At 37.6% G+C, this 25,194-nt stretch overlaps 1 protein-coding gene across 4 annotated transcripts in view; it reads left to right on the top strand.

Annotated features, from left to right (window-relative positions):
• The window catches only part of CKAP5 (cytoskeleton associated protein 5), a 50,958-nt gene that overhangs the window by 8,967 nt on the left and 16,797 nt on the right, over positions 1-25,194 (top strand). For all 4 annotated transcript variants that reach the window (XM_066187978.1, XM_066187979.1, XM_066187980.1 and 1 more), the window contains exons 2-26: positions 1,367-1,458; positions 1,993-2,186; positions 3,294-3,500; positions 5,857-6,028; positions 6,958-7,090; positions 7,373-7,476; positions 7,851-7,964; positions 8,165-8,269; positions 10,825-10,914; positions 11,018-11,182; positions 11,937-12,065; positions 12,818-13,000; positions 13,912-14,025; positions 15,141-15,251; positions 16,456-16,548; positions 17,108-17,293; positions 18,202-18,296; positions 19,063-19,120; positions 19,202-19,327; positions 19,668-19,804; positions 19,969-20,143; positions 20,805-20,918; positions 23,023-23,151; positions 23,753-23,947; positions 24,591-24,726. In XM_066187978.1, the coding sequence (XP_066044075.1) occupies positions 1,402-1,458; positions 1,993-2,186; positions 3,294-3,500; positions 5,857-6,028; positions 6,958-7,090; positions 7,373-7,476; positions 7,851-7,964; positions 8,165-8,269; positions 10,825-10,914; positions 11,018-11,182; positions 11,937-12,065; positions 12,818-13,000; positions 13,912-14,025; positions 15,141-15,251; positions 16,456-16,548; positions 17,108-17,293; positions 18,202-18,296; positions 19,063-19,120; positions 19,202-19,327; positions 19,668-19,804; positions 19,969-20,143; positions 20,805-20,918; positions 23,023-23,151; positions 23,753-23,947; positions 24,591-24,726 (3,322 nt within the window). In that variant the 5' untranslated portion in view covers positions 1,367-1,401. The remainder of the gene's footprint in view (positions 1-1,366; positions 1,459-1,992; positions 2,187-3,293; positions 3,501-5,856; positions 6,029-6,957; positions 7,091-7,372; positions 7,477-7,850; positions 7,965-8,164; positions 8,270-10,824; positions 10,915-11,017; positions 11,183-11,936; positions 12,066-12,817; positions 13,001-13,911; positions 14,026-15,140; positions 15,252-16,455; positions 16,549-17,107; positions 17,294-18,201; positions 18,297-19,062; positions 19,121-19,201; positions 19,328-19,667; positions 19,805-19,968; positions 20,144-20,804; positions 20,919-23,022; positions 23,152-23,752; positions 23,948-24,590; positions 24,727-25,194) is intronic.

Here is a 25,194-nt window from a genome sequence, read left to right on the forward strand (position 1 = left end):
TGTTTTTACTGTATGCTGTTGCTAGCCTAATTTTGCTGTCGAGTTAGCTGTATGTGTTAGTGTTGTGTGGCTGACAGAAAGAAGGCTTTGAAGAACTTGCTTATATTAATTTATGTGAGTGAAAATGCACCCCTAATTCAAGGGATCAATTTTCTACAGAGAACCTCTGAGTATTAGGTAAAATACTTTGTAGGCTAAAGTATACCAGCTTTGCTGGCATTGGCTGAATTTCTGTTAGGAGCATTCTGCTGGTGTTGTGTACTTACATGCTTGTAGCGATAATTTGCTGTGTATGGCCGGGTTATAGAATTTTTGGCTTGGTCTGTGAATTCAGACTGGTGTGTTGAAACGTATTACTCCTTCTCTGGTTTGATTTTGTACTTATAAATAACACTGGGGGCCCTTTCCGCTGCTGCTGCTATTTTCATTTTGCTGACCTCTCTGCACCAGACATGTTCTCTCATTATTTTCTGAGCAGTCAGGTTAGTTGTACAATAAGTCTGAGATGGGCATTGAGCCTGAGATCTCATCTGTCATGCCCTAATAGTCAATGTTCTTATTTTAATCTAAAGGAAAGGGAGAAGAGGGAGACCACTAAGACTTGAATGACTAAGGGTTTGAGCCCTGCACATGGCAAGAAATTGATCTTTTGTTGACAGTTGCTGACTCTGGCTACATTAGAATTAGGGCAAAAATGGGTTTTGTTCTTCTTGGTAACTGTTCGTTTCAGTTGTGCTGTTGGTGAAGTTGTTACAATTACTGTCCTTACACTTGCATCTGATTATTTTTTGACACTGATTCATGGCACCTGTTACTAAAAGCGCGTCTCAGTAAGACTCAGTTTTTAGTGTTGATGGGAACTCATTTTGGTTTAGTGCCTTAGCTGTAGTACATTCTTCCTCAAGTTTAGGTGAGGTTATATTCCACATGCCTTTTCAGCTTACTGAAAGTTTCACCAACTGATACTTGTAGTGTCCAAAATACTACAAACTGCACTGCTCTCTAATCTTCAGTGGCTTCTGGTAATTTTCTAGAGCTAAAAAAATAGTGGTCTGCTCTTCAAAGTATGCATCTAAATATAGTAACAACTTTGGATTGCATATTAACAATGAGATTTGCTACAAAACTGGGAGGAGTTTGAGGGGGGCAGTTGTTGGGGGGTTTTTTGTTGGTTGGTTTTTGTTTGGGGTTTTTTTGTTGGGTTTGGTGGGAGGGTTGTGTTTTTGTGTGTGGTGGTGGGTTTTTTTGGTGATTTTTTGTTTGTTTGTTTTGGGGTTTTCAAAATTTTTTTAAGCTTTTATATTTTTAGGCATGTCTACATCCAGTATGTATTTTTCTGTTTTCTAACTTGTCCTTATCTCCACAGAAATTACTGTAATTATACAGAGAGCCTGACTTACAATGGGGGACGACAGTGAGTGGATGAAACTGCCCATTGATCAGAAATGTGAACATAAGGTAGGCAATCTTGGATTTGGCTTGCTGTGTATCTCTCCTCATGGTGATTTTGTAGTGCTTCTGTACCTAAATGCACTGTAATTGGGTAATCTTGACAGCTGCACGGTGTGAATATTAACAGATCTGAAACTGCAGCAGCTCTATGCAACCCAGAGGCTGAATACCTCTATTAAGGCAGATTTCAGTAGCGTTGTATGGCGTAAGCTTGTGTGCTGACAGATCAGAACGCTCATTCACGTGCAGAAATTACTCATCTGTAGCTGAAACTATTGCTCGGCTCCCACCTCCTCATTGGTGGTTGCCAGAAGTTATGAAGAGCAGGGGGGAAGACTGTCATCTCTCTATCCAGATCATTCCTAGCAGGAGAAGAACAAGTATTTTGTCCTGTTGCATGTTATTCATACAGACATCGAAGAGAAATCTGCAGGTGCCAGCTTGCTTAGCACACTTTCAAATGTGATTGAAGAGCTTTGTGAGATTGGTGAGTTAAAGTTGTAATAGCACAACATTTAAACGTCCAATTTCTGCTTCCAGCTATGGAAAGCCAGATTAAACGGTTATGAAGAAGCCCTGAAGCTCTTCCAGAAAATAGATGATGAAAAGAGTCCTGAATGGTCCAAATATCTTGGATTGATAAAGAAATTTGTGACCGACTCCAATGCAGTGGCTCAGCTGAAAGGACTGGAAGCAGCACTTGCTTATGTTGAGAATGCTCATGTAGCTGGGAAGTAAGTAGCCTTTCCTTGCTGCTCTTAGGCTGTAGGACAGTTCATTGTGCCTCTCTGAGAAAGGCTGCAGCTGCACCTAAATTGTGCAGTGACCACCAACAATTCTCATCTCTATTGTTAAGAGCAGAACTTGCTTTCTAATCCAGAGAACTTGCAGAATGGCAGGCTTTCCTTGTGCTTATGAAGTTATCACATATTGTTTGCAGTGTTCTAAAAAACTATTGACAGCACTAGTAAAAATTTCTGAAATGGCAAAAAAAATGAATCACTTGTGTGGTGGTGTAAGTGCTGTGAACTGGAATCTCTGTTCTTGTTTGATAGAAACACTTATCCGTACAGGAGGAAGCCTTTTTTTCAGTGGGATATTTGTGTAATTCATATATGAAATAAAATATAATTATGTTTATGTGACATTGCATCCAGAATAACCAATATGAACCAATACTTCATACCTGCCAATATCTTCAATTTCTTCATTGGATGTGTTTTAGTGCTTCTGTGTTGTCTAGCCCATGTAATGGGCCATAGTCCTGAGGGTGAAATAAAAGCACATAACCAGTCCAGGTTAGTGCTTTGGTCCACTGACTTTGTGACCTGATGACATGAATAAAGGTCTTACTTAAAAACAAATAAAGAAACCCAAAGCTTTGTTTGAAAATCTAACAACCTTACACACTTCTGGATTTAAAAGTGGTGTTAATGATTTAGTTTATCTGTAGCTTGGAAGTATATGTGAAATACTGTGCTTGCATTATGTATTGATACAGTTAACATTTTGTAACATATATAATTCCAGGATATGGCATTTATTTGTGAATCTCATCTTGAGAATGTTAATGCACTCTTGAGAATGTCTACTATTCACTGCTGTAGTCTGGTATTAGAATCATATTAACTATGATCTGTGTTCTTTTATAAAACTACATGACAAAGTAATCCCTTAAGGTTATTTCCTTCAAGGTTATTTTAGGATGTAGTCCCTTTTATGTGAAGACTTCTTGGGTTTTAATCTGCATTTGGTGCTGTAAATGTTTTATTCTGTGGATAATGATGTAGAACACTTAATTCACATAAATGTTCCAAAAGTAATACTCTCTCATCTTTCAGGACAACAGGAGAAGTAGCATCTGGAGTTGTAAATAAAGTGTTCAATCAGCCAAAGGCCAGAGCAAAAGAGCTGGGTGAAGATATATGTCTAATGTATATAGAAATTGAGAAAGGAGAGGCAATACAAGAAGAATTATTAAAGGGTCTGGACAACAAGAACCCAAAAATCATAGTAGCATGTATAGAGACACTGAGGAAAGCACTAAGGTAAGCTTCATGTTGTTTTTTTGCGGTTTTCTTCTTTGCTTTTTCCTCACACCAGCAATATGCTTAAGTCTTTAGCAGGCCCTTGTTATTGTTGAGGTGAAAGCATCTTTCCGGAACTGGTATTTTTTGACAGCAACAGTTGACAATAACATGGGATTTGTTAGATGTGAGGGTTGTCTGTGTTGTACAAGCCTCATCAGGATCTCTTTCATTCATGGTAACTGTTTACCAAACTTCCATTTTCCCAGCCTCTTGAGGGAGTGGTCAGATTAGTGTGTCTTGTTCCAGACTGCGAAGCTTCTCTTCTGAATATCTGTGATACACTCACTGATGTGAGCATGTTTAATTGGGTACACAATGTGTGTTTTTAGAAGAAAAAAAACAAGCTCTTGGCACAATAAGCTTCTATTGTCCATATAATAATTCCTTTATTGAAAAGGAGAGCTGCTGGTGCTCCCTAAAAATGAAATCTAATTTAAGATGATGTAGTAGGCTTCAGTGTTTGATTATTTTTTGGTTCCATGTCAAGTTTGTTTGCTGCCTTTGAGTGAAAAATACTGGTGCTTTATGAAATTCCTGTATTTGTTGTATATATAATTTAGTGGCCATAAGGTTTTTTTTTAAAGGAAACATGAGATTTTTGGAATTAACGGACAGAACACTTCTTTCTGAGTAAAGCAGTTCATGTCAAAACTGTATAATGTATGTGGAGAGTGCCTTTTGTATTATATCTTCTAGAGAACTTGCTGAGGCATACATAGTGATGATCCTTATTAAACTGATTGTTTCAGGCTCTGGTAATGTCAAAATCAAGCTTTGGGCTTTACATCTTACCTCTGCTTCTGCTAAGTGAAACTACTGTCCTATATTTAAGAATATATTTTAGCTATTTTAAATTGCTTATCTGGTTAAATGTCCTTTTAACAGTACAGTGTAATTAGAAACCTGCATAACCGTCCTCAGTATCTTTCAACTAACTACTTCTGTAAAATGTGCCACATAAGGTTTTTTTCTTAGATGCAGTATTTTACTATCTTTGTGAGGTTGAAATCAAATACTCTGATGTAGCCCTCTTGGCTTAAATTCCATCTTCTGCTTCTCAGCTGTGTTGCTACTTAATTTTTTTTTCTTACACTTTGGTACGCTTTCTGCATTGATAACAAAATTTGTCTATGTTGTACCTAGGCAGGTAGCTTGAATGCATAACTAGTTTAATTTCTGGTATTTTCTATCTTGTGCTAAGGTTTCTGTTTTTTCACATTATATAAATTAGATTATATGAATTAGATACAAATAAGTTTGCAAAGGCATTTCTCCCAATATGCCCTTATTTTGAGTCATGATAGAAAAATTGAACTCTTGGGCAACTCATTTGTTCACATATTTAAAATGTGTTACTTTCAAGACTTCTTTTGAAGGGTTTATATTTAATATTTTTTAAAGTTGATGTGGAAATAAAATCACTGCACTGGAATTTCTAGAAAGTGAGACATGTAGATTATAGCTCTTGAGCAGCCTTTTTTGCTAGCTTTTTATGTGGAACTTGACTTGGAGGGAACTATAAGAAGTGTAATTGGTAGATGGGTTAATTCAGAAATCAGAAGAAATGTTTCTGAATCAAAAAAATACTGCTTTTGAGGTGTTTTATATATGGTACTTTAGTAACTACAGCAGTTAACTTTACTAGGAGTTTGAAAAGAAAGTTCTTGTGTTCTCATTCATCAGTGATTATAATAGGAAGTTTTGTGTAGTAAGTGCAACAGCCTGTAGCATCTTCTGTCAAGGAAGGGGAATTGGATTGGCTGGGGAAATTTGTTTTGTGTGTTCCTTCAGTGGCACATATTTTAGCACATTTTGTTTTCTGTGAAGATGACCCAAGCTCACTATAATTATCTAGTCCAACAAGTGGAAAAGTGACTAATGCTTTTATTGCAGTTTGCTCCCAAGGATAGACAAAGGAGATTCTATTCTGATTAAAAAAAAAAAAAAAAGTAGGTCATACAAATTTTGGTCTAAGCGCAACTTCTTTCTTTCTTCTCTATTGTCTTTTTTTCCCCCCCTGGCAAGGGAGCTGATTTAAGCATTGGATTGGATTAAGTGCTTTGAAGTAATTTTCAGAGACCTGGTTTTGTAATTCCAAGTTGGGTGTGGATGTTAATTTTGATTGGGCATATATTCTTTAAATTTTACAGTAGCATCTCAAAATAATATTTACCATAATGATTTGAGTAAATGACAAAATTGCTAAATGTACACTGGAAGACTTTCATAGACTGTTTTTTAAAAAATGAGTTGTTCTTTGTGGATTGCTCCCTGTTCATGGACACTGATGCTGTTCTGTGTGTTTAACTTTCAGTGAATTTGGTTCAAAGATAATCTCACTGAAGCCAATCATCAAAGTATTGCCAAAACTTTTTGAGTCTCGGGAAAAGGCTGTTCGAGATGAAGCCAAGCTCCTTGCTGTGGAGATCTACCGTTGGATAAGGGATGCTTTGAGACCTCCATTGCAGAACATAAATTCCGTTCAGGTCGGCAGGGAGTATTTCTGTGTCCAAACATTTGATGCTCATCCTCCCTGATTCTGTGATGTTGGGCATTCTTAAAGCCAAAACTGGAATGTATTTTTTTAGCTCCATTTAACTTTACCCAGAACATTGGTCACTCCTAGTCATTTGTGAGGGAATCATAACAGTGTTTGGTTGCTCTGAACATACATGTAGTTGTGGGGTGAAGCCTCATATTGAAACTGAGGATGGCAGCTGAGCTGTAGAATGTAGCAGAATGGTTGCCCTTATAAGAGATCCTTGCACTGAAAGTCTTCAAGTCAATAATTTTCATTCTCAGTTTTCTTTTTTGCTGAAGTTTTTTCCTCTGTGTATCCCTTCATACTTTTTCTGATTATGCTCAGGATGTGACTGTTGCCCTTCAGGAAGTGGCATTGCATTATGATAGATAGATAGAATATTTCATCGTTTTTAAACTTTATAAATTATGCATCCTTTCCTCCTACCTACTTGAGTTAAGTATGTTCAGGTGGAAAGCAATAGCTTGCTTTAAAAGGGCATGGTTAAAAAAACCCAAACTGTTTCATCAAATGTAGTTCAGCATGTTTGTTTCATCTTAGTTTTAGTGTGTAATAATAGCATGGCTGTAAAGAAAAGCTTCCTTCATGCTCGGCCTTTTTTATTTCAAAGTGTCTACAGAGGGGCCACAGCATTCTCACTGTTCTACTGTTTGTTCTTATGTAAATGCTTTGCAATAATATTGTCTTCTGTGGATATGCTTAGTCAAAGACTTCTGAACAGTGAATGTGAAGCTACTCCTTTTAATGGCAGAAAAAAGATAGTAGTGAAAAGGTAGTGCTGTCTTGGCTTTGAAATGGGAAAACTAATGGCTTGCTTGTCTTGGATTATGTCCATAATGTCTCTGATACAATTATTCTTTTCCCTTTTGGCAGCTAAAAGAACTGGAAGAAGAATGGATCAAAGTGTCATCAGCTGCTCCTAAGCAGACCAGGTTCCTGCGTTCCCAACAGGAGCTGAAAGCAAAATTTGAGCAGCAGCAGGGACTTGGAGGAGATGCAGATGGGGGTAAACTATTTGATCTCTGAACTCTATTGGCAAATATATTGTATATAGATTGTGAAGGGATGCATTAAATTGTAATTGTAATCAAGCTGGTGCAAAAAGTACACGGAGTGCACTACACAAGAAAGTGTGTCTGAGGCAGAAACTTTACATTAAAGAGTATCTGTCTTTTGAAATAGCAAAATTGACACTGCTGATAGCACTTTCTAAACAATGAGCCTTAGGTGGTGCTCTAGTCAAAATTTTGTGTCACTCTGCTTACAACTTTCTCTCTCCTGGTTGCAGGAGATGATGATGAGGAAGAGGCGGTACCACAGGTGGATGCATATGAGTTGCTTGAAGCTGTAGAAATTCTCTCCAAGCTTCCCAAAGACTTCTATGAGAAAATAGTAAGCATAAACTTAAATATTCCCTGTTAATTCTTTGTATAGCTGATGAGTCTTAAGACTTACTGGAAGTTCTGCAGTGTGTGCTTTAGTGCCACATGGATAATAACAAACTAGTGTTAATAACATATGGGCTGTCATAAAAAAGTTTTAAAGTTGGATTTAGCAGCAATAAAGCCCCTGTTATTTTAAAGGGCTGAGGAATGTCCTGGGAAAGGACTGTAGTTCATATTTCATTGCAATTTCTGATATTAAACTGTAGAGAGACCTTGATTTTCTCAGGATGCAATAAAGGTTTTTAATCTAAGGTTTGTGGCAAGTATGCTTCTCTAGAACCGTTTATATTTATAGATTAATGTAAATTATTTGCTCTGCAGGAAGCAAAAAAGTGGCAAGAAAGGAAAGAAGCTCTAGAGGCTGTTGAACTGCTAGTGAAAAATCCCAAGCTGGAATCGGGAGACTATGCAGACTTGGTGAAAGCTCTCAAAAAGGTACTAAATAAAACGCAGAGTGCGCATATAGTTTAATTTTTTTTGTAATTTATTTGTATGATAGTTTAAAAGATACAGTTGATTTAATACTCGAGCAGAAAATTACTAGCTGAAACAGTTAAGGAAATAACCCAATCTGTGGCCCACTGATTATTGTAAGAAATTCTTCCATATCTCTGAAACTCAGATTTTCTCTTCAGGTTGTTGGAAAGGATACAAATGTTATGTTGGTTGCTTTGGCTGCCAAATGCCTTGCTGGACTAGCTACAGGCCTCCGAAAGAAATTCGGACAGTATGCAGGGCATGTAAGTAAGAGTATGTACTTTTTTCCTGATTTTATTCATGCTGGACATCTTTTTTCCCCTTTCCTTTTTCCCTGTCAAGCCTTGGTATTTATCAAAGGTATTCTCTATACAATTAGGAATGCTTACCAACCCCTTATAAAAGTAAGCATTGAAATACTTGCCTAGATCTTTGTAGCATAAGTTTGAAAGGACCTTCTTCATTCATATTCAGCAACATGAAATGTTCTGTTGCAATATAAGTTTTCTTTACTAAGAAAATTGAATTGTTCTGCCATTAAATGAACTTTATTTACATTACCTCATCCTAGAGATACCCCCACAGGAATGCATATATAGGCCACAGTGAAAAAGACAGCTTCTAAATCAGAGTTCAACTTAGCACCTTCATGGTGTATGTTTTATGTTGGTTGGAGTTTTTTGAATGTTGGGGGATGGTAGGTGGTGGGTGTTCTGTTTCCTTGTTGCCTGGGTTTTGTGGGGGTTTTTGTCTGCTGTAAATGGCAAAAAATTCTGAGATTTTTTGGTACCAAAATGTTCTGGTGCTCCAGTTTAGTGCTGTTTGTTCTCTCCTTTGCTGCTTATCTCTTACCAGTAGCTAGTACCAGAGAATACAGGAAAACTTAACCAGTATGTGGAAACAAAGAGAGCTTTTAATAAGTTTCAGTTCTCACTTGTTTCTCATGTCTATGTCACTGTGTTCTTTAAGCTGCTCAATCAAATTTTTTGTGTGATAAACAAGAGCAATGGGGTTAGAGAACTGATGTGCCTGGCTGCTGGCAGTATTGTCTCTGGATGGGGAAGTTGCTCACTGCTTCAGAAACATTCAAGTCTCCTGAACTCTGAACAATAGTTTGGACAGTCACTTTCATTCTGAAAGCTGTCTGTAGTTATAAAAATCATTCTTGTATCTGTTTTAGAGTTGATTCCTGAAGGTTAACCCTTGTAGCTACAGAGTTAGTGTTGAAAAAGCCAAGCTTCTAAAATAAGGGTGTAGCTCTGTGGTTGCCAAGCAAATGGCGTTGAGGAGATGACTTTTTCAATACTGTAATGGCAGCTCTGAATTGCATAATCTCAGTACTCATTTTAGCAGCTCGTTTGATTTGTTTGCTGGATGTATTTACTTGTGAGGAAGATGTAGAGTTCTCCTGAGAGTGGGCATTGAAGTGTTATAAAACAGAATTGTTGCTAGAATTGTATGATTATACACTCTATTACTTAAATATAGGACTGCAATGCCAGTCTGCAATCTGTGTTCTAATGAGAGTAGTGAAATCATGCATGGAATCGTACTCCTCACTGTATTTGAGTACATGTGTGCCATAAGCTTCAGTTCTGACTGCATTTGTACCCCTGGACTAATTTTCCTCTCCTTCTCACATGGGCTATGGCTTCTGACTTCACTGTTAAAAAATGCTCATTTTACCTGTCAGCATTTTCTAAAACAGAGGCCTAATGGCCTCCTCCTTATGACTTTGTTCTCTGTAAAGTGTAAGGTTATCTAGAACCTGCAATAGCATGTATGATGGTCTTTATGGTGCCATCTGTATTATCTGAAGGTTTTTTGGATGTTGAAGTCTGTGAACTGGGAATTTGGAGGTTGCAGCCCAGAAAAGGATACCACCTGCACCTAGGTCACAGTGTAAAAACCATTTCTGAGTAAAAACCCTTTTTTTTTTTTTTTTTTGTTATGCAAGGGTGTGTCACTTCTGTAAAGCATCTGACTGCTTCCAAAGTATGAATTGTTATGTTTATGGAAATCTTGAAAAGAGCCTGCTTTCCACAGTTAGGATCTGCATGTTTCTGGCTCAGTGACAGAAGTCCTTACTGTTACAGAGCCCATACTGAAGTGGACCTGCTCATATTACTGGCACATGGGAATGTCTGCAGTGTAGTAGTTATTTTTACTTTTTTTTTGTCCCTTGAATATTTTATCTATTTGTTTTTTCAGCGGTGGCTGTCTGAGCACCTAGACTAGGTAGAAATTGCTGTCAAATTCCAGTGTGGCATAGTTTACTGTCGGATGTGCTTTTTCAAGGTGATAGATCTGAAAAATATTGCTGTAAAGAGGATTCTGGTTGCTTTAGAGTCATTTCTCTTATCAGCTGTGGATCAGATGAGGACTTCTTAATGAGCTTAGTGCTCTTCTTAATGACAGCTTAGTGCTGTCAGAAAGCTGGGAAAGAGGGGACTGGTGAAATGCCTTCTTGGATTCTTAGAATACAAGAGCACAGCACCATTTATGTTGTGAAATCGTTCATTTCCATTCTGTTGCTCTGTATTCCAGCATAATTCCATAATCTGTAATTATGTGAATTTATAGGTCTGCCTTTTGTTATGAAATTCTGTAAAAATCTGTCTTTGTTAGTAGAGTGACTGGAATTAGTTTAAAATTGGAGAACAGCATGAATCAACTAGTTCAGACTGCTGTTCTGTGCTTCTGGAGGGGGATAGTGGAGATGTTTGGATTACTGGCTTCTCTGCAAAGTACCAGGGCTATCAGGCTTTCCAGTTATATAGTGAAGAGGGCATTGACATTTTAGTTCTCTTTCCCATAGGTTGTTCCAACAATTCTGGAGAAATTCAAAGAGAAGAAGCCCCAGGTAGTACAAGCACTGCAGGAGGCCATTGATGCAATCTTTCTTACAGTAAGTAAGAGTGAAAATGTCCCCGTTGTCTGAGAATTGGTCTCCAATTTTGATTTGCTTTTCTCTTTACTGAAATAATGACTCTTTTTATTCAACCCTGTAGACCACATTGCAGAACATAAGTGAAGATATTTTGGCAGTCATGGACAACAAAAACCCTACAATTAAGCAGCAAACATCCCTTTTCATTGCAAGAAGCTTCCGACACTGCACACCTTCTACTCTGCCAAAAAGTCTGTTAAAACCTTTCTGTGCTGCACTTCTCAAGGTAAAGCAGAAAGAGTTGATACTTGCCTGGCATTGACTTGAGCACTGTTGTGATAAAACCTTGGATTATTTGAGGAGAAAGGCCAGAGAGTTCTTGTGTGCTGTGTAGCCCTCAGAGTCAGTTTTGGCTGATTTCAAACTTGAAGATGACTGTCAGTCAGGGGAACAATTCAGTTTCCTTTTTCTTAGCCTTTTTGAAGCTGCAGACTCACTATGTTTGCAATTGATTAAGACAGTGGTTTACAACTGTTATCCCAGAGACTGCCACTTGCTTCTTGCACACATCTCTAACAAGTTTTTGTTGGAATGCTGTTGTTTACTCTGAATAAAAGAGCAACCATTCATGCATGGCAGTGACACTAGATCATTTATCAGTGTAAATGATAATGATGTATATGTTTTCTTATTGCAAATAGCCCTTTTCTTGATATAGGCAATATCCCTAGCTTAAAAAATGGAGATTTGAAGAAGATTGCAGAACTTTAAACTCTTTATGAACTTCCATGATGTTTAAGGCGTGAATGTTCAACCTCTTCTTGTGGAAAAAAACAAAGATGAGAAAATGGCTGTATCTTTGAAAAAGTAGACTTGGTCAGTACAGGAAAACAGAAGTGAAAACAGCCTTTTTCTTTCTGCAGTGGAATGTCAAGGATTACTCTAGTGGATTCAGATTTTAAATAATGGGAGAGGATTTATATAGAAGATGTTTAGATGTGAGCCACAAGTCACATGACATAAATTGTCTTTCTCTGCAGCATATCAATGATTCTGCTCCTGAAGTAAGAGATGCTGGATTTGAAGCATTAGGCACTGCCTTGAAAGTAGCTGGAGAGAAAGCTGTGAATCCATTTCTAGCAGATGTAGACAAACTAAAGCTTGATCGGGTGAGTATTGTTATAAATGTTGTAAAAAAGGTTCCATTTATCCATTTAAGATGCATTTTAGGCTAGAGAAGGTGAAATACAGTGCTTTAGCCTATTTATTTCAGCACAGATCTTTTAAGATACATTTTTTACTTAAGTGTTACAGGAAATGTTGCAGGAAATCTGAAAATCTCTTCATTCTTACATAAAGTATCTGGCTGTATTATCTATGAGGGGGGTTGTGAGATTTGGTTGTGGTTTTGGTTGGTGGTATATGGAGCTTTGTTTGGTTTTTTAACACTTTGTTGTCTGAAACAAGCTTTTGGGTCACAACCATACGGTAGAATTTTTTATTATTTGATAGGATTTGGTATTAAAGACTTACTTCCCAACAACAAAGTTGTTATACTTTTGCATAAGCTGACAGGTATGTTTACTGAATGAAGATTTTTTAATTTAAGGTGCTCAGATGCTCTTAGAGCATCTATGAGTATCAGTAGGGTGTCAATGTTTTCTTTGTATATTAATGCACTTTCATTTTGAACTAGTAGAATTATTTTTGCAATACAGTAATGGTTGATGCCATGACTAGTTAACCTTATTATTAAAGGAACACAGGATGACAAAATTTTGTAGAGTAAACAACTTAAACTCTTCACGTTTTTTCCACGTTAGTCAAGTTTGAGCCACTGGTAGAGGGACACTGGGCATACAATTATGGTAGCTAAATAGCTTCTTTCCACCCCCACCTTTTTTTCCCCACTGCTTGGCAGATAAAAGAGTGTGCTGAAAAGGTAGAATTGGTTTATGGTAAAAAACCAGGAGGAGCAGCTGAGAAAAAAGAAGGCAAGCCTATTGCTGGAAAGCCCGCTGCTCTTGCAGGGCCTGCAGGAGATAAAGAAACAAAAGATGCAGCAGCCAAACCAGGACCACTGAAAAAAGGATCTGCAGTGAAGGTAAGAGATTGTCTGACAATCAGTTGTCTGTGATTGCATCAAATAGTTAGTTACTGCAGATCAAAGGTGGCCTGTTGAACATCTGCCTCCACTGAGTTATCACTGTCCTTTTGCAGGGGGAGGTGAGCCTAACAGCAAACGGGATCTGTGATGTTCTGGGAATGTAATGAAGTCTCAGTTTTTAAGGATACAAACTGTCTCGTCATGTCTTAATACCAGATTTTGATTTTGAAATAGTGATAAAAGACTGGAGGCATTCAGAGGAGCCTCTGATGTTGTAACATTGATGTGCCCTGTGATAAAGTAATACTTGGCTGAAGTCAACATTTCTTGTAACTAGCAAGGTTACTAATTAAGTATTGGATATTTTTTTCACCATCATTTTTGGTTTGTTCCTTTGTATATTTTGAAGTAATTTGAATTATTAGCCTGTATTTCTTTAATATTATTCTTTAGGTTTTAAAAATTTGCTGCAGTAATGATCTTTGTAATACGCTACTTAGTTCTTCAGGTGGGATACCAGGAAGTTAATAGAAGAATAGATAAAATTTTTGAAATCTCTTGGTACTCAGATAACCCGAGAAAGAGACACCAGTCACAAGTTTAGTATCTAACCAGTATCCATAGGAAAACATACAAAGTGATTATTTCCTGAACTTTCACAAGTACATCACTCTTTCCTTTTTCATCTTTCATTGTCCTATTGTGTGTTGTAAAACCTGTAGTCTAAAAGCAATATATTCATTAAATAAGCTCTAGCTCATCTCTGCCTGCAGTTGTTACGCTGTCAGAGATATGTATTTTTTTGGACATTAGAATACAGAAGTGTAGTATAGGAAGAACAGCAGTTCTTTTGATATCTGAGCTAGAGACCTATTTGATCTTGGCTAACATGTCCATTAACTTTCCAGGCAGGAGTCCCACCGAAGAAGGGCAAACCAGCTACAGCTGCAGGCCCAGGAGGTGCTGGGGCTAAAGGCAAGAAGGGTCCTGAGACCAAAGAAATCTTTGAGTCGGAGCTCTCTGTGAGTATTCTGCTGTTCTCTGAAATACAGAGCCCTCTGTAACCAAAGATGGCAGCTTTGGTTAATCAGTTCTTTAGGTACTACAGAGTTTTTTCTTGGAGATGGTTTGTTTTTGATAGGAGAAGGGAAAGCAGTATGTATAAATTTATAACTGGTGAAATGGGTCTTTGGTAAGTACACCTGTTCTTCAGGCTGTTGTTGGAACCAGGTCATATAAGACAGTAAGCAATGAATCATGCTGATACCCTTATAGTAGGGTGTATTGTTCCTGAAGTAGGAAGAGATGTAAAAAACAGTGATGCTTCATATGTAATTTAGGACACATGATTTGCTGAAGAATTCTAGTATTAAAAGCCTGAGAATATATTATTCTGGAGTTTACACTGAAATCTGAAGTGAAATAAAGCAATAATTAAATGAACTAATAAAAATCTGTTCTGTGCTGCTTGTATTAAGTTATGCTTCAAAAAAATTACTGAATTCTGCATGTTAGATGAGCATCTACCTACTTTCTTGGTAGGGAATCAGGTAAACTCAGGTATCTATGGGTCAAAGAGTAACAAAAAAAACTATTAAAGCTTTGCTAGATGTGTTTGCAAGTATTTTGGACTGTCAGTCCAAACCATAGTTATATTTGGAGTGCTTAGAGTGAATAATTTCTATTGTATATCCAGTTTGTATTGCTAGCTATACTGTAGAAAATGAGAATACAGTTCCTGAAGGTGATGCAGACATCAATGAAACAAGGAAAGTTTTTATCACTAAATAACTTTCATTTTCCATTTTGCTAAAATGGAGACAGAAGATATAGGTCTTCTCCTGTCTGCCCTCATCAACTTCTGATTCATTTTTGTCAGTGTTTATTCAGACTTGATCCAAAATTACCTTGAAAATTTTAGGTTACCTCTACTTGTTTCTTTAAACAGGTAGTTGGTATTCAAGATTATTTTTGACTGTCTGCACAGTTTCTCGTACCCTCCAGAGATTACTTTTTTGTTGCAGTGCAATTCTAGCAGCTTTCTAAACCCTTAAGACTCCTAAACTGCAATCAGGGGTTGCTGCCCTCCTCTGAAGGGATATGGTCGGGTGTTAACCTTGTTGTAATCTGTGTGCAGATAGAAGTATGTGAAGAGAAAGCTGCTGCTGTCCTTCCAGCTTCTTGTATCCAGCAGTTGGACAGTGGTAACTGGAAAGAGAGGCTTGCCTGCATGGAGGAGTTTCAGAAGGTATGTTGGAACAGTTGATAAGAGAGGCAGTAGGGAAAGAGAAAACAAGTCATAATTTCTTCAGCTCTTTAGGCCTGGTAAGTCTCCTGAAATACTTACTAGTAGTAGCTGTATGTCAGCACTTCAGATGGATTAAACAATACTTGCAAAAGCCAAATGGCTTATATGGTTTAAATTCCGTAACAATAGTGGAGTAAGCATTTTACCTTAATGTAGATAGTTGTGCTTTTGTCAAAAATACTTGCATTTTGATTGAGAATACTTGGAGGTCTTTTTAAAACTCCCAAGTAATTGTAAAGCTTGGTCTCAAAGATAGCTAGATTTAAATGGAAGGTTTTGCAACAACTAGGCCAAATCTATTGCAAATAAGTTCCTGCTGTTTGCATCTTAGGCAGCAATTGATTATAATCAACTACTTGCCAGTTGAAATTTTTATGTTTAGAGGCTTTCATTTTTAAAGACAGTACTAGCAGTCTTCAGAGCTAGTAAAAAGTGCTTCATGTAGTCACAAACAAAAAGAAAGCATCAAATGTCCCTCAGATGGTATCCATCAGAAGACCTTTGAGAGTTCACATTCAGAAAAGCTTCAACTGTAGATGTACAAGTAGTTCATACTACTGTACCAGTACAGTCATGACTGAGCTTTTAATATTTTAGTGGGAAAAGTGACTAACTTCAGTTAGGAAATGGTGACAGGCTGCATTGAAATGCTGCTGCAGAAGCCTGCTTTATTAAAATTTTGCCATTTCAGTTGAATGAAAAAGCCTAACAACAGCTAAACCCCATTATTTAGATCATATTCAGGCTTAATCTCTGCTGTGTAGTCAACATTCCAGCATGAAAGCTGTGTAATATACTTCATCTTAAAAACAAAAGCAGCTTTTTGAGGGGCTGGTGGGTTGTTCAGGAATTTTGTTTGTTTGTTTTTAATAAGTGTTTAACTTCCTAAGGTTGGAATGGCCAATAGTGAGTGTTAAGGACATTTGTTAAAGAACATTAAAGGAGTAGTGTTGTGAATGCTGTAGGTTAAATGTTAGTTTAGTACCTCAGACTCCTTGTAAAAATGGCTCTTCAGGTAAATTATTACACTGAGAATTTCTGTGATTTAATGCAGTATTGAGAAAATACTTCGAGGACAGTTGAGAATTTGTTTGAGTTTTGTATAATTTGTGACCCACTGGCTAACTTAGTGTTTATCCTTTAGGCTGTTGAGCTTATGGAAAGAAGTGAAATGCCTTGCCAAGCCCTAGTAAGAATGCTGGCCAAGAAACCTGGTTGGAAGGAAACAAATTTTCAGGTAATACATTATCCTTCAGTAACTAAATAGTCCATTTTTGTTAATGTAAAGTAGTTTCCAGCTGTGAAAGGCTGTAAGTGCATTTGTCACTGTGACCACAGTTATCTGTAATCAATGAGAATATAAACTCTCAAACTGGACTTTATTTCTGTGGAGGCTCTAGATGTCATCTAAGGGATCTGGATGTTGTCTTTAGATGTGTATGTATACATGTGCATATATATAAGCGTGTGTGTGTGTATATAAGTTCTAAAAGTAGATAATGGCAGCCCAGTATTAATGGTTGTGTGTATACATATAATAGTATGTATTTGTGTGTGCACAGTTTTTGTGTATAATCACACAAAACACCTACGTGTGTGTACAAAACATCTGTGTGCATAAATACTTCTACATATTCAAGTACATATACACACAAATACTAATTTTGTGCATATATTAGTATTTACTCACAAATCCCTATAATTCTTATGTGTATCCATAGGTATATAGAATGAGAAAAAATAGTCTAAAATACACAAAGACATGAGTACCTTTCTTGCTGTTTTGGACATTGCAGGTGATGCAGATGAAACTGCATATAGTTGCATTGATTGCACAGAAAGGAAACTTCTCCAAAACTTCAGCACAGGTTGTGCTGGATGGTCTTGTAGACAAGGTTGGTGATGTGAAATGTGGAACTAATGCAAAAGAGGCCATGACAGCAATAGCAGAAGCGTGTCAGTTGCCGTGGACTGCTGAGCAGGTGAGTAAACAGCAGAGGCATTCATCAGTAAATAAAGTCAGAAATAATATGTAGGGTGTCCTTTCAGTCTGAGGAGAAAATCCCAAATCTTTGATTTTTCTCTGTCGCATGAAAGTGATTTGTTTGCTCTTAAGATACTTCCTGAGGCAGAAGTTAAATGTATATTCCTTCAAAACTGAAAATAGAATCATAGGATGGTTTAACTTGGAAGGGACCTTAAAGATTATCTAGGTCCTTCTCCCACACCATAGGCAGGGATACCTTCTACTAGACCAGGCTGAAAGCTCCATCCAACCTGGCCTTGAACATTTCCAGGGATGGGGCAGCCACGACTCTTCTTTCAGTTCAGATCCATTCTTCTTTGTCCAACCACTGCATGCCTATTTCAAAAGTTTTCTTGAAGGCCTCCTTCAAGGGCTGAAGGGCCACAAGATCACTCTGGAGCCTTATCCAAACTGAAAAGTTCCAATTCTGTCAGCCTTTCCTCATAGAAGAGGTGCTCCATCCTTTTAATCATGGTGGCTCTGCTCTGTACTCATTCCAACAGATCCCTGTCCTTCCTGTGCTGAATGCCCCAGAGCTGAATGCATCCCTGCTGGTGGGGTCTCATAAGAGCAGAGCAGAGGGGCAGAATCCCCTCCCTCACCCTGTTGGCCACACTGCTTTTGGTGCAGCCCAGGACACTGTTGGCTTTCTGGGCTGTGAGTGCACTTGGCTGGGTCGTGTCCAGCCTTCCTGGAGGGGCTGGATGCTCTTGTGCACACTCTCTCTCCATCCCCCAGCCTGATTTGAGAGCTGCCCCAACTGAGGTGCAACACCTTGGCTTGTTGAACCCCTTCAGGTTTCCATTATTAGTGTTTTGCCACCTGGTTTCCAGTAAAAGTTTACACTTAACTCTTATATTCCAGGTTGTGGCTATGGCTTTCTCTCAGAAGAACCCTAAAAACCAGTCAGAAACTTTGAACTGGCTTTCAAATGCAATTAAAGAGTTTGGCTTTTCTGGGTAAGTCCTTTAAGTAAATTGGTGAGAGAAAGTTGAATGTATGTTTCTTATCTGGAACTAAGATCCTGTTCATCTGAGCTCTTGTTCCTTAAGATATTTTGTGGCCTTTAAATGGATAGTGACATTGATTAAGTCTGGAAAATAAACTCTTCTTTAGTAAATTCCCCCAAAAATATGTGTTTACAACATGGTAATGTGTATAAATGTGTTACTAGAACAGCAGTATTTGAGGCTGCACAGATAATATAGAAGATTCAGGAATTTAAACCTTCCTTTATTTGACTTGTATATATCCTTTTGAAAATTGTGCCTCTTTCTGGAAAATCATGAGACTAACAAAAAAAAAAAAAAAAAAAAAAGACCCACCACAACAATAATAAACTCTCACCTTTATTGTGTAGTTATGTTTCAGGTACTTGAAATGTTTCTAGATTCATTCCTCAATATGTCAGTCCTAGCAGCCACATGGATTATGTAGTTTAAGAAACTTTCCAGCTGTGATAATAGTAGGCTTTGGTATAAATTGCGTTCTGATTGATTTTCACAGTAGGCTATTCTCCAAACTGATCTTTCAGTAGTTTTTTAAGCAACTACTGTCTACACTGTACCTGTGGTGATATTTTATGAGTATACATGTCTTCTGCGTCTAAGTTAGTTTGTAAATCTGTCTAGGGATTTCTTTTTTATTTAACATATTGTGATGATTTTGTTTGTTGGTGCTGTTTCCTGTGTTGTTTTATTTATGGGAGATGTCTTTTTTCCACAGATTGAATGTCAAAGCTTTCATCAGTAATGTGAAGACAGCTCTTGCTGCAACTAACCCAGTGAGTAAATTTAGAATCTTAATCCTGAATTATTATCAGTCCTTAATTTGGAGACTGAGTGCTTTTTCTTCTTTCTGGCAGGCTGTAAGGACTTCTGCCATTACATTGCTGGGAGTAATGTATCTTTATGTGGGACCTTCTCTGCGAATGTTTTTTGAAGATGAGAAGCCAGCCCTTCTCTCCCAGATAGATGCAGAATTTGAAAAGGTATGCAGTGGAGCTCTTTTGCTACCAAGTGTCATTAAAGCTACTTTGGAACTTCAGTAGCTGGAGTTTGTAGTAATCTTGTGGTCTAACCCTTGGGCTTGTAATTGAACCAGGTTCTTTAAGACAGTGCACAAAGGTTGCAAATTTATTATGTGTAGCTATCCCAATAGTAATTCTTTTCATTATGGACTGATAAAGTTCTTGGGTGTGTTTGAATAGTGTAATGGTTTAGAAATCTGTTGTTCTGAGTCAGTGCATTCATATCATACAAGTGGTTTTATTTTTAATGTCAAACGAAAAGTTGTAAAATTATTGTTTCTGATTTTTGTGTTGCTTGTAGATGCAAGGACAGACAGCACCAGCTCCAACTCGTGGCATTTCCAGACACAGTGTGGGAGGTGGGGATGATGGTGAAGAAGAAGAACAGGAGGAGGTTGGGAATGACACTGTGGATCTCTTGCCAAGAACAGATATTGGGTAGGTTTGGATTCTAGCACCTGAAGATACACTTCCACTGCAATTCATAACTTTGTATTTATAAATGCTTTCTAAGCATTTCCAGATCTATGGTGTCAAAGCACTCAAATACTAATAGAGGTATTACTAAGTAAACAGGCACTTCACCTGTTTTTCTCTTGCAGTGATAAGATCACAGCCGAACTAGTGGCTAAGATTGGAGATAAAAATTGGAAGATCAGAAAGGAAGGTTTAGATGAAGTGACAAGCATAATAAATGAAGCAAAGTTCATACAACCAAACATAGGAGAGCTTCCAGCTGCTCTGAAGGGTCGTCTCAATGACTCCAATAAAATCTTGGTATGTTTTTCAAAATCCTCTTTCAGTTGTTTCCACCTTAAAACTTAAGGTGGTTACGATTTCTGAACCTTGCTTATGGTTGCTGTGTTCTCTTTCAATGTCATTAAATCAACAGCTGGAAAACAGTGAGCTGTGTGTTTCCAAATCATATATTTGCCTATTTTAATAAATATTTGCGGTTTTGGGGGGTTTTTTGTTGTTGTTGTTGTTTTTTGGTGGTTGGGGTTTTTTTGTTTGTTTTTTTTTGTTTGTTTGTTTTTTTTTTTTGTTTTTTTTTTTTTTTTTTTGGTTGTTGTTGTTTTTTGTTTTTTTTCATTTAAAAATGTTTCGAAAGAAAGGAAAATCTGCCTTTACTCTCTGAATGTAATATAAGGACATCTTAAAAGAATTTGACTATTTGCTTTGTATTGTAACAAAAGTGAATTGTCCCTTGTCTGAAAATATTTTTACTTGAAATTTAATTTGCTCAGAATATGGAAGTATTTTTTATTTTTCAGTGTGATGAATTTGTAGGCTGGAATAGGTGTTATTGAGCAGGCATGCTAAAGTAAAAGCTTATTATATAGCAGTGTCTCTTTTCCCTGTATAACTGGGAGTTTTTGCACAAATGCTTGTAACACTGTTTTTTTTTAAATCTTTTTTTTTTTTCCCTTGTGTGCAGGTGCAACAAACACTGAGCATTCTCCAGCAACTAGCAACAGCAATGGGCCCCAATATCAAACAGTATGTGAAAAATTTGGGGATTCCTGTCATTACAGTCCTAGGAGATAGTAAGGTAGGACAGATGTCAGGATCTCTGTTTTGTTGTTTTGTGTATCTAAGCTATACCTGAAAGGTGGATGGTAGTTAAAATTTCCTTGGAAGCTTACCAGTTATTTTTTAAAGGTTCTTGCCTGAATGACAACTTAATATTCAAATATGAATATGTGACTGAATGTATATTCAGATGTATTTCCCTCTTTGTAACTAAACCCAGTGAAACAGTCTGGCTTTTAAATGAATGTGGTGACTATAGGCATATTTCTGCTGCTGAAAGTACACTATTTTAGACACTGAACAGGTTTGCTTGGTAAAGTTTCTTGTAGAATTTTTAGTGTATCACTGTGGATTCCAGTGTACACTGTTGTCTTTGTCACTGTGTAGGAGACCTTTGTACTGTAAGTAGACACAGGGCGTTCACAACTGACACTGAAGCTTGTATAAATAACATCAGCATCGAGTTTGCCAGGATGCTGTGTCAAAATCAAGCTTAGGACCATGGGAAAGGGCTATTTGAAGTAATGGATAAAGAGGCTTGGGAAGGTGCCAGTATCTTGTGCCATGAGTCATGGGCAATTATCGAAGATGGCATACTTCAGCTGTGTCTGCTTGGAATGTGAGTAGGAAAGAGAGCAGAAGCTGGATCTACCTGTTCCAAACAATGGAAGGACTTGGACACGTTCTAGGGCTAGATAAAAGTCTCCTGGTTCAAATTATTTTTTGTCTTCAAGAACTGAGATTTTATGTGACTGTTAAATTGTTCTTTTAACTCACCAATTATCCTGAGGTAACAGCAAGCTCCTTTTGTAGAGTCATAGAACTTTTTGGGCTGGAGGGGAACTGTACAGACCATCTAGTTCCAACCCCATTGCCATAGGCAGGGATGCTTTCCACTAGACCAGGCTGCTCAAAGCCCCAGACTGGTAGGAGAGTTTGTGGTTTAAGGATAAGACCAATTGTGATTAACTTAAACTGTTACTAAAATGCATAATACTGACAAAACTTGTAAGCACTATAATGCTGACAGAAGATTGTGTGCTTGTTTGAACATTCTCACGGTGGTATGTTTTTTTAAGTACTGCAAGATTTCACTAGTTTATCAAATTTGTTGAGTTTTTGAAGATGAGGATGGTCCATTTGGGGTCCTACTTCAGTATGTTTATAATGGACCCACAGAATAGTTGAGGAAAATAGTTAGCTTGAACCATGAGTGAAGACAAATTAAATTTGGGTGGTGGGAACCAAGGCCTTGTCAGAGAGGCTGGTGAGCATGTGTTTATCTGCAGCACACAATTTGTTTCTTTTCCTCAATGAGATGGAAGATGGGAGAAGTTGGTAAAGCAAGGATGCTGACTTCTTGTGTACAGACATACCTGGATGTTACTTCTGGATTTAATGTGGTTCATACTTATCTAAATGAGTCTATGTTATTAGCTTTCCCCAGAAATTCAACCCACAGGAGAGGGTCATATGTACAGAGTCATGTCTATCTAGACTGATAACATTTTAAAGAAACACGATTGTTAAATATTCCATCTGGCTTCTCATAACTTCATATAGTTGCTTCAAAAAAGGTTAGTGTTCTAAATTTTGCTTGGAAAAAAACACTAAAGATGGAAATCAGTAGGAGTTGGAGGGCTCCCTCATTCCTGATTTGACTTTTGCTCATGTGTATCCTAAATGAGAGTGCCCTCATAGCAGGCTCCATAATTCACTTGCCTGGATTTATGAATGTGCAGTCTATTTTAAGCACTATATAAGTCACTAATGTTATTTTTTAGCTTCTTTGAGAGTTGGACTCCCAGAATTGTCATGAATGAATGGTAACATGTAAAAGTAATTTTAGAGATACCCTTTCACCCTCTTTATTAAACCTATTTTTAAAAAATTATGGTAGATAAGTATAATGTCTGATTTGGAGATTGGTGCAGCTCATATCATCACTGAAGCTAAATTCTTCTGAATCTTAGACTTCTCAAGCTGCAAATAAAAAAAGAGGTTTCAAAGCCTGTGATGTGGAAGCTTTTTGCTTTCATGGGAAGGGTGACTATTGCTTCTTCTGTCATAATCTTCTGACCCCTCTTTAGGTTTATTCTTTTTAAATCTTGTTCTTGCTGCAGAATAACGTTCGTGCTGCTGCACTAGCAACTGTAAATGCCTGGGCCGAACAAACTGGCATGAAAGAGTGGTTGGAAGGGGAAGACCTGTCTGAAGAGCTCAAAAAAGAAAATCCTTTCCTAAGACAAGAGGTAGGCTTCTGTCAAGTAAATTTCCTAGGTGTGTCAAATCAGAATAACCTGATGTGCTATGGACTCTATCTGTGCAGACTGAAATGACACAATGATACCATTATATGGGAAAACAAGTAGCTGTATATTTGTACTGACATAAAATTGTTAAACCTCAAAAGGCTAGTAACAAGCTTCCTGCATGATAGCTGTTATTTAGACTTGAGTGCCTCTAAAATGAAATTTCTGTCTCTTTTGATTAACCTTTTAAGAGCTAGTGTGTGTTCTCTCAAATTCACTGTGGAACAGACCTGGAGACTTTAAAAAGAGCGGCTGGAATTCTGTTCCTTTCAAAAGGAAGAAACAGCCTGCAAAGAGACCAGGCTTAAAGTTTTAAAATAGTTGTGTGTTAACATGCTGTACTTATCTTTTAATTTTTGTAGTTGCTGATACGAAAATTGATGTTCTTAAAGAATATTTGTCTGAAAAAAGTTTGGGTGGTTTTTTCCTACTAGCCTTTTAAAATGTAATGATATGTGAAGGACTGCTGTTCAGACTCCCGTGGCTGACACAGCACTATGAATATTTCTTTAAAAGCTTTTATTTTAAAACTTTCTTTCAGCTTCTTGGTTGGTTGGCTGAGAAATTGCCTGCCCTCCGCTGTGTTCCTTCTGACCTACTCTTGTGTGTGCCTCACCTGTACTCCTGCCTTGAAGATCGAAACGGGGATGTGCGCAAAAAGGCACAGGACGCCCTGCCGTTCTTCATGATGCATCTTGGCTTTGAGAAGATGGCAAAAGCCACTGGCAAGCTGAAGGTACTTCCATTACAAATATTAGATCATGTGATCTTGAATGAGTGAATAGTAAGTCCTATTCACAGTCTCATGACTTGCTGTCTTGAGTCATGTAAGCTTATCTGCACTGGGTGTTTTTAGGGGGACTGAAAATAGTATCAGAAGCTGTGAGCTACAGCTTTCTCTGCTTCGAAAACAATTACTGCCATTACAGGCTTATTACTTCAAGACCTTGATATTTATTCACTCTGCTTTTCTTCTGAAAAAATCTACTTGCAGACAGCTTCCATACCAGTTCCCGTCCCACTCTATGCCTTTGTTCTCATGCTTTAACATGATTTCTAGCAGTTTGCTTTAGCTTATGGACCCCTGAGTGGTGACTAGGCACTCCATTGGCATCTGAAGACCACTCACCTGGAACGCATTGCTGATTTACGTATTTCCCAAAGATCTTGCAGAAGAAACTTTAATGAAAGATGTTTGAACTCAGAACAAAAGTATCTGAGAACAATGACGTTTTAAGATGAGCATTCTCCAAGATGCTTAACAGAGCATGGATTGTTTCAAACTAGTCTTGTTTTTGTTGTTTGTAGCATGTGTTGGAAAGATTAGTGATTGACATTACTAAACTCATTACTTCTTTTTTGCACTTTCTGTTCTCTAGCCAACTTCCAAAGACCAGGTACTGGCCATGCTTGAGAAAGCCAAAGCCAACATGCCAGCCAAACCAGCTCCTCCTGCTAAAACATCTTCTAGAGGGGTAGGAGGAGCACCTCCAGCCAAATTCCAGCCTGCATCAGGTAACCTCTCTGACATTTCGGGAAATTACTGAGAAAATGGTGGATTTTGAAGCTTTTTGACATGCCAGATAAATAAACATACTTAGCTGGAGAAGAGGTATTCGGCATAGTTAGAGTTCTGGTCTTTCTTGCATTTGAATCAGCTTCCAGTGTGGGAGGGTGTTTCCTTTCCACACAGCCATCTGTCAGCTGCTATTTGAAAACTTGAAAATATCTGCTTGGTATTGAAGCTAAAACCAAGCTGGGCTTAAGGGGGAGTTTTTTTCTGGTACTAATCTGATTTTAAAACAGTATTTTTTAAAAACATTTTCACTTTTTTTTTTTTTTTTTTTTTTTTTTTTTTTTTTTTTTTTTTTTTTTTTTTTTTTTTTTTTTTTGACTGTTTCCTCATTGTGGTTTACTGTGGGACTGCCAGAATGCTTGTGGGATGGGATTAGGGGACAATTGAAGTAGTCCTGCCTGCTAGGG

The sequence above is a fragment of the Chamaea fasciata genome, unplaced genomic scaffold (genome assembly GCF_029207755.1).
Source record: "Chamaea fasciata isolate MVZ Bird 193981 ecotype frontalis unplaced genomic scaffold, bChaFas1.0.hap1 SCAF_7, whole genome shotgun sequence".
Taxonomy (NCBI): domain Eukaryota; kingdom Metazoa; phylum Chordata; class Aves; order Passeriformes; family Sylviidae; genus Chamaea; species Chamaea fasciata.